The sequence below is a fragment of the Poeciliopsis prolifica genome, unplaced genomic scaffold (assembly GCF_027474105.1).
Source record: "Poeciliopsis prolifica strain line A6 unplaced genomic scaffold, Auburn_PproV2 SCAFFOLD001, whole genome shotgun sequence".
NCBI lineage: Eukaryota > Metazoa > Chordata > Actinopteri > Cyprinodontiformes > Poeciliidae > Poeciliopsis > Poeciliopsis prolifica.
The window spans coordinates 24,612,875-24,629,324 of NW_026562376.1; the positions used below are offsets into that span (position 1 = coordinate 24,612,875).

The 16,450-nt window shown below is 38.5% G+C and overlaps 2 protein-coding genes across 4 annotated transcripts in view; both read left to right on the top strand.

Annotated features, from left to right (window-relative positions):
• The first annotated feature begins 1,268 nt into the window (after positions 1-1,268).
• On the top strand, positions 1,269-7,387 carry LOC129365925 (serine/threonine-protein kinase pim-3-like). The gene is made up of 8 exons (XM_055039477.1): positions 1,269-1,465; positions 2,611-3,030; positions 4,272-4,366; positions 4,524-4,571; positions 4,648-4,854; positions 6,256-6,433; positions 6,978-7,148; positions 7,224-7,387. Exons 1-8 carry the CDS (start codon positions 1,381-1,383, stop codon positions 7,385-7,387), a joined length of 1,368 nt encoding a protein of 455 aa, XP_054895452.1. The 5' UTR covers positions 1,269-1,380.
• A 6,820-nt stretch (positions 7,388-14,207) lies between these two features.
• Positions 14,208-16,450, top strand: part of lrriq1 (leucine-rich repeats and IQ motif containing 1) — a 36,228-nt gene continuing 33,985 nt past the window's right edge. For all 3 annotated transcript variants that reach the window (XM_055046520.1, XM_055048108.1, XM_055047316.1), the window contains exons 1-3: positions 14,208-14,423; positions 14,886-14,976; positions 16,236-16,396. In XM_055046520.1, the coding sequence (XP_054902495.1) occupies positions 14,328-14,423; positions 14,886-14,976; positions 16,236-16,396 (348 nt within the window). In that variant the 5' untranslated portion in view covers positions 14,208-14,327. The remainder of the gene's footprint in view (positions 14,424-14,885; positions 14,977-16,235; positions 16,397-16,450) is intronic.

Below are 16,450 nucleotides of genomic sequence, written 5' to 3' on the forward strand. Positions count from 1 at the left end.
ATAATTCTCTACAGCAGAGAAGCCTTTGAAGAAAAAAAAACTAGAAGTAGTACTTTTTGTAAGCCAGCTTACACAAATATGTGAACTAGCTTATTATGTAAACTAGTATCTACTGTTAAGAATTAAAAAGAGGAATAACTTGATTTAGCTCGTTAATTAATTCTTTGTCCCGAATTCCTGTGTCTGTGTAAGTGTGCAGAGAGAAAAGAGCAATCATACGATGTCAGACTTCAGATATTCAGAGTTTTATCCAGAGAAATTCAATGCAGTTCAGAATGTTACAACAAGCATCTCACCCTAGATTATCAAAAAGTCCAAGACATGACAAAACAGAGACAAAGAACTGAGTAAAAAAAAACAAAAGATTAACAGAAGATGCATCCTCCGGGAAACTCTCACTCAGCATAAAGATATTCGAACTCCTGCTGTAAAACAAACCATTTTTTATAGACTGCGTATTCTCCTCATTTAAATATATGCATTAGGAGGTGTGTTCTTTTCCTTTGTGTGGGCTGTCTTAATGTTAATGTTATTACCTCTGAGACCCAACCTGCAGCTCTTCTCGTACCAGGCTCCGACCTGATTTACAGCGTGGAACTGGAACGTTATCTCTGCCTCAAGATGCTTCAACAAGAAACTAGTTGGTGGTTTTTTTTAACCAAGCTTGCACACAATGTAATGCTAAATAATGACTATAAGTTTGGATCTAATAAGTAACTAATTAAAAACATGCTTAAAGAAATATAGTTAATTCTAATATAGATAAAATTATTTATAAAAAGTTTTAATATCCTAGTGAACTTTTGAACCATGCTCAGGAATTTGTTAATTGCCTGGCAGACAGGCTCCCTATCTAAAGAGATCCAAGGAGTCTAGGCCTGTGTTCTGTCTACTCCTCTTTTTAAGAATTTATCTTTATCTGCGTTCATAGAGTGAGCCGTTGTTCTAGTATTATCTAAATTTATATGCATTAGAGTGTACTTTAACTTTCTATGTTATATTTCATATGTATCAAAAACTATCCTGTGCAGTATTGTGCTAACTTAAAATTCTATTTCAACACTACAGACTCAGAATATTCAGTTTAATTTAGTTTATTTACACAGCACCAAGTCACAACGATTGTAATCTCCAGGCACATTATGAAAGAAAAAGATATGAAGCAATACAGCCTGATCACTACTTCAAACGTTATTACAGATGCTTGTACTTCATAAATTGATGAAATATGATCCAGAACAGGACAGAATTTCGACTGTGGTACATTTTCAAATGTCAACGCCTTTGGAATGGAACATCTCGTCATTGTGATGACTCTAGAACATTGGCAATGATATCACTCCAGTGTGTACAAGTACACATCACACCTATCGACCGACAATGACATTTGATTTTTCACAGAAACTACCTTTAAGCTTCCTCAGGAAAATGGCAATGACTGCTTCTATGACTGTAAAACAACAGGGTAAGGTTAGTGGTTTGTAAAGGAAGAACAATCTGTACATCAAGAAATTCTATTTATTAAAAGTAACTGCTCCATTCATCTCAAAATAGGTGATGATAAACAGTGTGGTGGGACAAAAGACAAAAATCCACTGAAACAGTGCATGCTGAGGGATGCAGTTTATTTCTCACATCCTTAAAATTTTGATATATTTCTGTAAGCAGTGTTCCATATTTTTGCCATATAGCTCGGCTGCACAATGCGTCCAAAAGAAATTGTCTGATGCAGTTAAGATGATCGTTTTATGAAGAGCATAAAATTTGTAACATCATTATCTTGTATTATTATTGTACTCACTTTGGGCATGTAGGTGGTGGGAGTCAGAAGAACTCTAACTAAAATAACATCACTGTTTGCAGAGTTTTTATTTTCATATTGTAAACAGTCTGTTGAATTTTAATGCACAAATACACATGCCCATTTGTTTTGTTTTGTCATCCTACACAGTTGCACTTTCATTTGGTTCATAGTATGCTATAAGCTCAGTACAGTATATTATTTTTAATAATGTGGCTTAAATTCACTGTAACAACAGTAGATCTGGTAAATCTTGTATATAAGAGAAATATGTTAATTGGCATATTTGTAACATCATATTACAGCTACATACTACACAGCTATATTGGCTGTAGTACAGTATGTACCGTAGTACATACCCTGTGTATGTACTATGCCTTATGAGTAGTCTCATGATCTGAAGGTTGTCGATTCAATTCCAGCTTAATGCGCTTTTAGCTGGCTTCCAATCTTTGAATGTGTGTGCAAATGCGTGATGTTGTGTAAGGTGTTTTGTGTGATTGGTAATACTGGAAAGCTGTTATAATAAATGCAACACCATATTTCATTTAAAAACTGACAAAATTATTTCGAAGAAGAAAACCATTTTTCCAGGGAAATGTGTGATGATCTAGCTGATTGATTTATTCCTACTCATGTTGAACAATTTCTTTTGAACAATACAGGAATGTTTGTCAAGGTGTTTAATTCTAAGTATTTTTGTTATATGGTTTTAGACTTTGCTGTGTCAGCACACTCCGATCTCAATACTGCAAGTTCTTGGGCTACATAGAGGAACATTTTCTCCAATGAACTCCTTCCTCTTTCAGATAACAAGAGTCTGGCTAATGAATACATGAACAACATGAATGAATCCGGGTGCAGGAATAGAAAGGCTGATGTTGTCACTAAGTTGGACAACAAGAAGTTGTGGAAAGTAAGCTGCAGCAACATCAACAGCCACAATGCTGGTGAAGCTCACAAGGTGACCGTAAAGTTTGTCAGGGAAAGGAGAAAACGAAAAAGAAGCTTTGTTAAAAGGGAACTAGAAAAAAGAGCCATAAACACCAGTCTGTTGCCAAGCATAATTGTGGTTAGCGTCAATAGCAGCACCAACAGCGCTACAAGTGAAGAGTCGTTGAATCGGTTGTGGAAGAGGACAGCCAGTGCTGATGCAGAGTCCTCTGAAAGGATCTCTCTGCCAGAACATGGCACCAACAACTCACTCAGTGACCTTCGCACAAGCAAATGTGAGCCAACACTTTGAAATACTTATGTCAGCAAGGGATGCCAACTGTCTCGTATTAGATGGGATGTCCCGTAATTTTAGTCAAATTGAAGTGTCCCACACTGAGTCACGTTTTGACTCAGTTTGCAATTTGTTCTAACAAACACTAGGTGGCACTCCTCTCCGTACGTAACATGACCTTGATTAAGAATTTCTGTTGAAGTAGAAAGCAAGAACCTTCTAAGGAGTATTCCAGTCAGAGGTCACAGCTAGCTAGAGAAACAATTTATTTTAAAAACATATTGAGTAATCTGCGAAGAAAAAGAGACTCTAAATCTACAAAGGAATCTGTGGGCTAACCGTGTCAAAGGGGACGCGATTCAGTTCATGCTGTCGGGAGTTTTCTACTGGATATTGAAGTGAATATCCAATATATTTGAATATTTAAATGATAAGTCGAATATTTTTCAAGTTGGTTTTGCATTACTTTTTAATTCTGTTTGCATAGTAATGTCTTCTTGAAGTTGCAGTTTTGGCTTAAAGACATACTAATGCTAAAAAAGTGGGGAAAAAAATCGTGTTGATTAAATCCATCTTTTAATCCATCATGTTAGATAGAAGTAACATACAATACTAACTCAATTTTTGGGGAAACAACAGTTCAGTTGTGACTCCATCTGCCTTCTGCAAGATGGAGTCACGGTGGACGCCTCAAGCTGTGTTGTCCTGTATTTTGGAGATGACCTGTTCACTATTTTTTTTAATTTAAAACGAAATTAAATCAACGAAAGAAAATAACCTACCTGGAAGTATTTATATTAGCACATGCGCAAGCTAGCTGATGCTTTATGGGTCGTGCTTCTGGAACAGATTATGTAGGCACAAAGCAGCCATTTTGTTTCTACTGAAGCTAATGACAGTCTTTGGTAAATCCCATCGAACAAAAAGAACTGCAAAATGCTCGTAAGCCTTGACAAACCCGGACGACTGCAAACAATGGACACTAGGACTGTACCACCGACTGTTGCAACAGTAGAGTCCTCTGAAAGGATCTCTTAATTGTTAATTATTAACAATTAATTAATAATTAATTGTTAATAATTATTAATTATTATCCAGTTTCTGGAGTGAAAATGTGCACCACAAAATCTTTACCAAGAGTAAAGAGGAAGACAAGTGTGTGTTCTTGTCTTCCTTACTGACCTTAAAAACTCCTACAGTAGTAATTGCTTTATTAAAAGTGTCATCTTTGTGACTGTACAGCTCACTTTGAAGGAAAGTACAAGCAGCTGGGATTCATTGGAAAAGGGGGCTTTGGTTCGGTCTACGCTGGCCTGCGTCTTGCCGACTCCTTACCGGTTGGTATTGTGTTTTGTCCTTGACGCTCAGGGGCCCCTGACCTGATGTTTTGTCAGGGGACCCAAGATTCCTGGCAGCGCCCCTGTTGATGCTACATCTCCGACCAAATACAAACATACTATGGAAGAGATAAAGACTTGTGCTCATGTCTAACAGGTGGCCATCAAGTACACTGACAACAAGAGAGTGCAAGGTGAACTGAGAGTGAGTGAAATCACCACCATACTTTGAATTCATCTTTCACTTTGCATTACACAAACCAGACATCTGGATTTTTTAGATGGGCTGCGTCCCCCTAGAGGTGGTGCTGATGCAGAAAGCTGGAGGTGGGCCGCAAGCAGTCGGGAAGTTTGCCGCCGTCACCCTGCTGGACTGGTACCGTCTGGATCAAAAGCTTGTCCTTGTTATGGAAAGGCCGCTGTTCTCCTTGGATCTTGCGCAGTACATTCACTTCCGAGGAGGTCGTCTGAAGGAAGATGAGGCCAGGGTAGGGAAGCCAAACGGCTGGTGTCACCTCAGGAATCTAACGGCTCTGGCCGCCTCAGACTTGTTTTGATTCGTCTTACTTTTAAAGATGTAGCACCGCATTTTATGTTTTGGTTAAAGCCAAAGTATCTATATATTTGTTGAAACTATCACCATGACAGTGTATTATGAGACAGATAATTTGTGAATAGATCGAGCTCCTTCACCTCCTTCCTGAGCTACAAGTGCAGGCTGAAGAAATGCAAAAACAGCCAATCAGAGCAAGGAGGCGGGTCTTAGCGCTGTCAATCATCCTAACTGCTAAATGTGCTAATTGCAGAGAAACAACTCAATGTTACAGGTAAACCGTCATCATCGGTGGCCATGTTAACTAGCATAGCATTCACAACAGGCAGAGGAGCTCAATATTTTTTTCCATAGATTATGTGTCTCATACCATATTGTCTACTAGATTTTCCAGACAACAGTGGAACACACAATAATACGCACAAATTACTAACGTTTTTTTTGTTGTTGTAACCATTAAACTATGGTTTTATGTCTCAACCATAAAAGTGGAGACACATTGTTGATATGATCATTATAAAATAACTTCCAATTAAGTTTTTGCAAAGATCAATGTGATTTTCACAGGAGGCAGAGCGTTGTTGTTAGCAGCAGCTTGAAGTAATTAAAATAGTTACTTTTAATGTAACTTAGTTACTTTCCAAATCAAGTAATTGGTAATCTAACTAAGTTACTTTTTCAAGGAGTAATCAGTAATTAGTTACTTTTTCAAAGTAACTATGCCATCAATGGTCATGACATAGTGACAGTTTCAAGAAATATGTAAAAAAACAAAAAAATTTTTTTATTTTTTCATGAAAATTGTATACTGCAGTTTAAATAACTATATTTGAAACATAGACATTTTCATTCATTTCATTCTATTTTTTATTTCAGTCACTCAATAATATATATAAATAGTTTATGTGACAGGCTAATATAATTCATGGATGAAAAGGAGCAGAAGAATTAGTAGATTTTCATCTGGCTTCGATTCACATGAAAAGAAAATTAGTTATTTAACTCTGTATATTTCGAATATGCAGAAAAAAAACCATCCGCTTATTCAAAGCCACATCACTTCAACGTAATGATTTTGTATTGCTTTTTAAATGCAGAAAGAGAATCAAACTTTAGTTCCTGTTTTCACAGATCATCTGTCTCATGTTATATTGTCACGACAATGTGGCAATTTTAACAAATATGTGAAAAGCATATTATAACATTTGCATACTGCGTCTTTAAAGGTGGCAGATATATTTTCACAGCAATGCATTTTATTCTGTCTCAAAAAATAAAGTCAACATGTATCATGTATTTAAGCACAGGAGACATTTTGTTTGTTGTTTTACTTCAGGGTTTCATGAACCAATTGGTGAACGCCGCCGTGGAAATGTACAATAAAGGTGTTTTCCACCGGGACTTGAAGTTGGAGAACACGCTGGTAGAAATCAGGCCCACAGGGCCGCGGCTCCGTATTATTGACTTTGGCTGCGGTAGTTATGTGCTGAAGAAAATTTACCACTATTTCCAGGGTATAACTTAACTTTATTAAACATTTAACATAAGTTTGAGATCGTATTTGAGTCCTTTCCCAGTTGAAACCAAATATTTACATTTACGCCTACATTTTCTTTTCTCAGTCTGAAGTTAAATCAGACCAGGCTTTCCTTGCTTCGGCTTAGTTAGAGTTACCAAAACTATTTCTTAAACTTAGCAAGAAGAAGAACATCTTTGCGAACCACTGACCTAATAGTAGTCGCACTAAACTACGTCAAGCTAAACTTCTGAATTCAAGTTCAGTTACAAAACAAAATCTCTAAGACATATTTTTAAGTTTTCTGGCCTTTAGCAAGTAGAAGTAATTGTGCAAACAAGAAAAATGTGGTCTGATTTAACTTCTATCAGAAATTAATGCTTGTATCTTTTTATTTGGTGTATGTAAATGGTTTCCACTGTATTTATCTCCCGGGATGTATGAAACTGAACCAATGATCTCATGAAGCTTCCACAGGAAAAGAAAACTGAGAACAAACAAACAAAAGAATCCGGTCCACTTTGTCTATGCATGTTTTCCAGGTACTCTTCAATATGCTCCCCCAGAGTGGTTCAAACATAAAACATACAAACCGATTCCCACCACAGTTTGGCAGCTGGGAGTAATGCTTTACTGCATGTTGCACAGCTGTCAGTTTGACACCAGGGTTTTCGCGATGGACTGGATTCAATTCAGTAACAACCTCTCCCGAGGTGGGTGCATAACCAGCAGCTGCGATTAGTCTGCCTATTTTCTGGTGCAAAATTCTCTCGTTGGGTTTGTTCTAGAGTGCCTTGGTTTCCTCCATCTCTGTTTGGAGGAGGAGTGTAAGAAGCGAGCCACCTTGGAGCTGCTTCATACTCACGCCTGGCTCAGTGGACTGAGTCCTGCTTCTCCAGGCTCCGCAATGCTTCCACCAGCATCTGACACTTCAATTCCATTGCAAATATAATAAAGTCGTATCTTAATCAGACTCTGACTGTTTTGTATCTATGTGTTATGTGAAGTAGGAGGAGCGGCATAAGCAGAGGGGAGGGCGGTGTGACTTTAATGCACTAATTTTATTTTATTGAGAATATAGACTTGAATGCATCAAACATAAATAATTTTCTTTTTTCCCTTGCAAAAGCTGGAACCTTTGTGTGTTTCTGGTACGCCCATAAAACCGGCGCACAAGCAACATCTGACAATAGCAGCGATGGATGACAAAGCCACTTCTCTTTCCCCTCTGGGTGTTCATTTTTGCTTCAAAACCAATCTGACGGGACACTGGAAAACACTGTTGTGTTCAAGTTGTGCTAAAAGGAATTAGCCTACCACTGAAGCTACACAAGCCTAAAATAGCATTTCTACGCTAAGCACGATGCACGGACGTACCCAATGCTAATGTCAGTGTCCACTGATCACATTTCTAAAGGATTTTTAGTCAAAGAAGTTTTATGAATGATCAGGACTTCCTTTGAGTCAAATCATTCCCATAGCCTTAGCCCCCCTGCTGCCCCTGACGATAAAAGTCTAACTCCGCCACTGAGAAAGAAACAGAGAAGCCCCGTCTAGCCTGGCACCGACTTTATTGAGAGATTCTTCAGTATTTTTCTGAACCTTTTTGTCGTTGAAGAAATTTCAACAGATACATCGCTGTTTTGTATTGGAAGATGATCAAACCTACCGTACATCTTCTGCAAGGGAGGGTGCGTAACTATCTCTTTTCACATATAAAACCAGAGATTCTTGTATACAGTCACTGACTTTTTAAGCTGAAACTATACTGAAAACACGACAACAGTTTATTGGAAGTGCGTTTGTAAAAATCTGTTTGAAAGTTTGAGACTCTTGAGGTAAATTGTCTCTTGACCATCAACAGGAAAACTTCCCTTTTCCTGTGAGCCACTTTAACTTTGCTCCATTTATATTTTCTCAGCATATTTGTGCTCATTTGGGATGATGTGTTTTGCAGCAGTTCGATAAAGTGATTTGGTCCATCAGCCGGTCACCCACAGATGGTGGCTGGATGGCGGCTTATGTAGCTGTTGAATTCTTCATGAACCGTCACTGACTTTGGTAACGTGACGCCAATCGGTCGTCACCCCCCCTCTTCTCCTTCGCATCTCACGGAAAGTGGAGGAATATTGGTTTTCACTGTCACGAGGACAACACCTCAACGGCGAATGAGGAACTACCTCAAACAGCTTTCTGAAGACGAACTAGTACTCATAACCAAGTAGTAGCAAAGGTAACACAAGCACCCCTCGTTTTCTTTTTGATTCCAGCCTCCAGTATCAAACGTCTTTTTTTTTTTTAATCATCTCAAAGGCCTTCTGTTGTACCCGAAGGAAAATTCATTGCATGTCGTGCCCCAGACCTGCTTTGAAAACGAGATAACACTGTGTTCTGTGCAAGGCAATGTGCAGCTCCAACCTGATTTGATTAAACAAAAGAAAACAGTGGATGCTGAGGTAACAGTGACGTTGGCTGTGGGAGCCTCTGAGGCGTGTTGTGTATTCAGAGTGAGAACCCCAAGGCCACGCAGAGTGCTGCTAGATTTGCGATGTGTGAAAGGACAAAAACACTGCTTGATGATTTATCTCCTTCTGCCTTCATGGAGCCGTGTTGTTCTGCTTCATTCTGATTTTTTTTTTCTTATTTAAAAATGTGTTTCTCTTCTGAAAAAGAAGAAAAAAAATCTCCAATCAGGGTTTTTCTGAGGGGTGGCATATTATGTATCACAATACATTTCTTATCATGATAAAATTTCTATTTATCCTTGTCACAATAAATTCCAATAATGTTTAAAAACCGCTAAAACTGTTTCATACAAACAAGATCTTTCAGACTTTTTGCAGCTGGTGAGAGCTGTGGGAAGGATATCCTGTAGCGGCCTGTGTTACAGCGACTTTGAAGAAACATCTGACTGAAGACACTTGTCAACGTTCTACGGTCATGAGATGAACCAACTAACAATCCCGAGGTCATGGCACTGAAACTTTGTGTTGGTGTTTTGGTGACAGCTGGCTGACTTAGGGTTCTAAAGTGCAATTTTATTATCTGCTGCTCAGGTCGGCACTTTTCTGCAACAGTCTGATGCTGCTGCGACTGTTGTGGGAGAGTTGGATCTCCGCAGTTTGCCTCGGCTCACTGACACCCATTCCCATTCTGTACAGTGGATTTTCTGTTCACTGGGTCGCTGCACAAATACCCTGTAGAGCTTGGGACATTATCTGAAGACTTGCAGAACTCAGTCCTTTTGTGAAGAATACGAACAAGGCCACATTTAACTTGGCCCCTGGCGATCAGTGTTACCATTGATAGGCTGAGTTCGGCGGGTTGGGGGCGGGGGTCAGGAGTCCTGCATATGATTATGGAGTTAGGCGTAATTAAGCAAGTATTATGATACAAAGAATAAATATGTTTCTAACACATAACCGTCAATCAGATCGTTCATATAATATGATACATAGAGTGATGCTTTGTCGGCACTGTGAAGCTCCTTTTGCTGTTTTACAATCTCCATTCATACATTTTTTTTGTTGATTGTTTCAAGTTGCAACATTGAGTATTAATTCACTTTTACATGTAAATACATGAGATTTCAGCCATGTGGCTAATTTCCATCTTCTTTGGCAAGTTGATGTGTGTGATATTTAATAATAATGATGAACAAAAGGTGCCTCAGACAACTTCACAACAAAAATATCTTCATCAAGGAGGAGGGTAATTAAACTGCAATCTGTAGTTAATAATTGCAGCAAAACAGAATTGTGTACAGTTAAACTACATTAACGGCATAGATTACAGTCATTAAGCAGTGTACTGTTAGCGTACACCTACAGAACATAAAGCAATGATTTACAGCGTTGATATCAAACTGGTGCTTGAGGGTTGCAGTTCTTCTATCATTTGAGCATAGTTTTATAGATTTAATGTAAACATTAATGGAAGACAGTAAAATCTGGAAATTAGACTTTTGTTCTAAGTATTTGGAGGTGTGGATATAATATTAACCGTAAATAATAAAAGTTAACATATAATAATTCTATTTCAACATGTTTACATTCCCCCATCCCAAATAAAACAACATTATCTATCAAAGTAATATTCATATTCTTTTGATGGAAAAATAAATAATTGACACATCCTTCCAGAATATTTTGGTGTGGCAACAATCGAATGCTAACAGCTAATTGTGTGACTAGTGAAATTATCCTGTGACCTAAGCCACTATAACAAACAACTTTTACTTTGCATGTTAAACAGATTCATATGCTTCTTTGAATGGTAAATAGTTTTGGCCCATTGTTCATTGCAATCTAAGACTGCAGTGCATTAAGACGACATTGCAATTTTAGTGTCCCACCCTTCTGCAATGTGTGCCCCTGCCTGGTCCCCCCTAAGTGAAAAAAAGTAAAAAATCTAGACACTCCCTCTGAAGAGAACCTCTAACCGCAGCAATCCCACAGTCATTTAAGTCAGATTTAGATGTTCCAAGAGCAATCTAGCAGCTTAGCGCTAACTTTACAAGACAATCTAAATCTGCATTCATGTCCAGCTGAGTAACTGCTTTCATCAGCCCTCTGCGGGACCAATGATCTTGCCGGAGACGTTGAAGGAGAACTGGATGAACCTTATGACATATGAGTCTGAAGCTTTGGAAAGATTTAAAGAGTGAATCAAAACCGTGAAGAAAATGCAAGAAGTGATCTGGCTAATTAAACAAATAATGTGATTCATGCACTGCTTTGCCGGGTTCCACCCTTCTCATCTCATGCACGTAATGTGTGTAAATCAGGTTGTACACCATCTCTTTTGTTCTCAGAAGCATGTAATGTGGATCAGTGCATTGAGAGTTTAAAATGTCAGCTTGTAATTACAATCACCTACTTGACTGATGGAATCAGACTGAGGTTGCAAAAGAGACTGTAGCACCTTGCAAAACTATCCATGCCCTTTGAACTGCTCTTTAATTATTTTAGTGAGATTTTCTGTGACAAGCCAACAAAGTTAGGCATAATGGTGATGTGGAAGAAATCTGATTTGTAATTTTCATAAAAGCTCAGAAGACTGTCAGTTGTTTATTTAAGGGTACTAAATTACAAGGGGCCAGCCTTTTCAGGTCCACTAAACTGAATTAACTAATACAAATAGTTTGCATTAGCTATCACCTAAAATCTCAGTATAATAGAGTGAAGTTTGTAGTTGCAAGGGTGACAAAAACTATAAGAGCTTTCCAGGCACTCTCGATGTTAAGGCATTCAATTTTTGTTAATTATTTTATGGATCATTGACATCTGCACACTTTGTATCCACAGAGCATGCAAAGTACTGTGCATTGTGCAGAAACCCAAAGCTGGAGGTATACATTATAGTCAAATTTTGACTCCCACTCTCCTCTTTCGTCAAACCCTTCAGATGGAAATGATGGGCTTAATATGCCCAATGAAAGTGGCTACAGACAAGTAACAGAAAATCCTTGGTAGAGTCAACACACGGCTGCTGTCCAAACCTCCGCTGCGTTTCAGCTCGAGAAGTCATTGACTGCTGTAATCTGCTGTCTAAATCTGCAGTTTGGCCCTGTCTGGTCGCTGTCTGGGTCCTGTGCACTTGGACAAAAGTGACGGACACCTTGCTCACCGACAAAGGCCCCCGGCTCTAATTGGAGCAGACAAGGCTTGCTGATGGAGGCTTTTTAGGCAACTGAACTTGTTCAATAATTCTTAGAGGATCTGATTAAACATAAGAGACACACAGTTGGGACTCCAACAACAGCAGCAGCACCGGACTGTCCTGTATCTGCCCATCAAGTGCAGGACAGAAGTTGTGCTTTGACCCGTACCGCCCTTTTGCAAAAATAATGCCTCTACTGAACCTTTGAAGACTCTGAAAGTGTTGACATTGGGGGGACATAAGGATTGGAGATGCTCCTCTTGCTGTCATAGAGAATTGTGGCTCTGGCTTTGAAGGCAAACGCGAGTTTGAGCTTTCGACTCTCTTCTGCTGTGCTGCTTTCATCCAGGAATGTCACAAGCCCAGGAAAATAGCTTTTTTTGTTTCCAGACCAAACGCTCCGGGAAGAACAATCTGTTCTTTTTTTTTCTTTCTTTTTTATCTCTGAGAAAGGAGACCTAGTCCCTTTTAGAGAGCCGCGACAACTGTGGATGGTGTAACTTGTGTGGGCCGATGGAATCGCCTCAAAGTGAATGACTGGAGAACCAGTGCAGAGTTCTCACCACTGGAGAGCACCAGATCTTTGTGATCACAAATACCATGGAAAAAACGTCCGCATTGTTCCCACTCTACTGGATTTTTGTTCTTCTGTTCCTGTGATTCACCCACAAAGACTTAGCTTCTCTGACCTTCCTCAAGCCTCACAAAAATGCCCACACAAATCGCTGACACTGCATTTTATTGTCACTAAGTAACTTGACCAAGTCACATTGCTTGTTTCGCCAGAATACAGCATCATCAATGTGATAGTAATATAGTTGTATGTATTTCTAGTCATACATACAACTCAATGTACGTTATAGTCACATTACCCAGTTGCATTCACTAACAAACACATTCATTAGGCAACTTTGGGTTAAGTCCTTCACTTAAGGACACATCAAGATGCGAAGGAAGCTGGAATACAACCCACAGACTTCCGAATGCAAGACTGATCCACATTAGTGTCCAGCACAAAACTCTTGCATAGTAAAATTAGCAATTTGTTTCAACTTCTCTTCAAAATGCAAAAGAGAAATGAAGATGTCAAAGTAAACATGCGTTCCAATCTTCATGTTACAAAAAATGGCTACAAGAAAGTACCAACCAGACTTAATGTGTCGATATTTACAGTCAAAGCAAAAGTGAGAAATAAGACTGAATGAGAACCAAAGTTTGTTTGGCCACCATGCTTAGCAAGGAATGGATGAAAAATGTAGCAAAGACTGCCATCTTGGAATCACTGAAGTAGTCTCTCATATATCCAGTTAGCTATTGTATATACCTGGTTATCATTGCAGGAGAGATGTGGGGATTGCTGGTGCCAATCTCCAGCAAACATTAGGAGAGGGGCAGTGTATGTAGATTGCCAGCTCACCTCAGGGAAACACAGCGACACACAGGACAAACAACCATGCATCTACCCATACCCAAGGAGAATTTGGAGTGTGCAACCAAACAATTATGTTTTTTGGACTGTAGGAAGCTGGAGTACTAGGAGAGAACCCACATGTACACACAGTGAACCTGCAAACTCTGTGCAGAAAGATCCTAGGCTGGGTTTCCCACTGCTAGTGATGGTGCTCAAACAGCTACCTCTAGTGTTGATAAATGGAGTCACACTTTCCAGCTCCTTTGTGGTCAGTCCACATAACGTTCAAAGTACCAAATTTAAACATTCAAAATGTTAATCATTAAGCTTTGACAGTTTAATCCCCTTAAAAATATTACAGCGCAAATAAAAAAGAGACTTTTCTGCTTGTTGTAATTCTTGTTGCCAAGAAGCAATCAAAAAAAAAAGAAAAAAAAAAAGATCCAATGCGACAATCAAAATCACTGGATGGGAAGGGAAACAAGCAAGCAAACACCAATAAAATAATACACCTCAAGTCCCCCGTTATTACGGTGCCACCCGGGTAAGTAACTGAAATACATACTAAAGCAGATGCATTTTCAGGTATTTGTTAGGCATTTTCCCCCAAACTGTTTTCAACACCATTTCCACTTCCACTTTGGGCCGTAAGGTGAAGTGACGTAGCTCGTAGCGTCATTTCCATGGAAACCGCCTCAGCACTGAACGCAGGTCATGTTCGTTCTTTAGAGCCGGAGATTATTTATCATCGATAACCTACTACTTATTGTACGCAAGACACGTACGAAAAGCGGTAATTACGTAAGGCCATTTCAGTACTATGACAGAGAACAAGGACGTATGTGAGGCTAATTTACTGAGGCTTAATGCGAATAAAACTAAGGGAAACCCGGGCAGCTTCGACAACAGCGAGCTGGTGAGTTTAATGAATATGGACGCAGCTAGCTGGCTAGTTGAATGTTTGGCTAAGTGAAGAAACTCGCTAAAGTGTTCACACCCCTTGAAATTGTTCACATTTCCTCTACGTTTTAAGAATCAATGTAATATATATATATATATATATATATATATATATATATATATATATATATATATATATATGTATATATATATATATATATATATATATATATATATATATATATATATATATATATATATATATATATATTCCTTATTAGTCCATCAGTCACAGTTCAAATGAGTTAAACTTAAACTGGGATAACAGAGCATCAGTGCTGAAGTCACGCAGAAGTTTTCAGCAGCAGATGAATTTTCGTTAGACATAATGTGTCAAGTTGACTGTGAACCCAGTCAGACTTGCAGATTGTGAAGAGAAGACAGCGTGCGACTAAGCAAGCTGACTATTTGATTCCAGGATGATATTCCACCTTCACTGATCAGCTACTTTGAGATTTCAAAAAGCCGAGCAGCGACCTGTGAAAAACTGATCCTGGAGGAACTCCAAGGTATGGTCACAAAGAAATTCATGAACATATGAAGACTACTTTTGATGAAGACTTACTGTAATGCCATGGCAGAAATGTTTTTTCAGTTTATATTTTTTAAATATAAACTGATATTTAATATGCTTCAGATATTAAATATCTGAATTTTTGGTTCAGTTGACAATCTTGTGAACGATTAACACAATTGTCCACAAGGGGTCACTGATGTCCTTTTTCATCCACCTTTCAGACGACAGACTGTACAGAACCAGGAGGCCTAAAAAGAAGATTGAACCTTTATCAGAGCCTCCAGAAATTTTGGAAATGTACATATTACATATAATATTTATTTGAGATGATTATCGCAAACCATTAATCTACACCATCTGCAGACAGACATTTTACAAAACTAGATAAAGTGCAGTGCAATTCCTAGATGAAGGTGTATATTCACTATGTAGGGAAGAGGATTAGTTCTCCCAAAAAAGTTAAACCTTTTTTTCCCCTCAAGATTCTGAGAAAAAAGTTAGAATTTTCAAACAAACAGACAAAAAATACAAATTAAAATGTTGTGATTAAAGTCAAGTTTATTTTATTCTCAGTGACCCTAATCCTTTTCTATATGTTGTTTTCAAGGAGGTTTGCAGTGAAAGATGACATAAAGCAAAATGTAAATAAGAATATCTATAGAGATTGATCCAGTTGATCATGGGAACAATATTTTACAACCCAGATTACTAAATTCTACTGTTTTGATTGTTGCCATGCCTGTAAGAAGCAGTAAATCCCCAAAACAGAGCTTCTCTGAGGGCAAGTAGGCTGAAGCATCTCCAAAAGCAGCACATCTAGAAACATTCAAAAGCAGATGAGAAATAAAGGCATTGACGAAAGGAAAGGATTCCCACTCCATTTCTTAGGTTCTGGTTTCGTTTGTCCCTGTGGGAAATTTGTTCAAAGCTGCTTAATTACAACAACTCTGCACAGAAGACTTGAAGTTCCTCTTTTACAAGACTGTTGGTCAGTTATTGTGGCACAGTCAATCATTAGGCTTTCACCATTTAATCCCTGAATATGTTAAAACACCAACAAACAAACAAACCCTGATTTCACAGATTGCAGAGAGATTTTTTGTGATGTGATCTTTGATTTAAAATATTTTCTGTGATGAACTGAAACATGTACATGTGACACAAAAAAACCCCCCACAAAAGTAATCTATTATAGTTATTATATTTATATATATTTTTTACAATACTGAACATTTAATGGACTTTTCACAGATGATAAAACAGAGACAGAGGAAGATTTTCCGTTGAACGTCGGCGACCACCGGCCAGAGTGGGAGAAACTTCACCATGAGCAGCTGCAGAAAACAGAGCAGAGGCAGCAGAGAGAGACAGACTTCCAGGAAGAGCTGAGGAGGATTGTGGAGGCTGAAAAGGTAAGACACAGCGGACACGCTCAGCTTCAGTCTCCTCACTCAGAGTAGAGATGG

Excerpts from the sequence above, each read along its gene's own strand:
- LOC129365925 (XM_055039477.1), top strand. The coding sequence starts at position 1,381 with ATGACATTTGATTTTTCACAGAAACTACCTTTAAGCTTCCTCAGGAAA. Across the intron at positions 3,031-4,271 it reads TGACCTTCGCACAAGCAAAT|CTCACTTTGAAGGAAAGTAC; the intron begins GTGAGCCAACAC and ends GTGACTGTACAG. Across the intron at positions 6,434-6,977 it reads AATTTACCACTATTTCCAGG|GTACTCTTCAATATGCTCCC; the intron begins GTATAACTTAAC and ends CATGTTTTCCAG.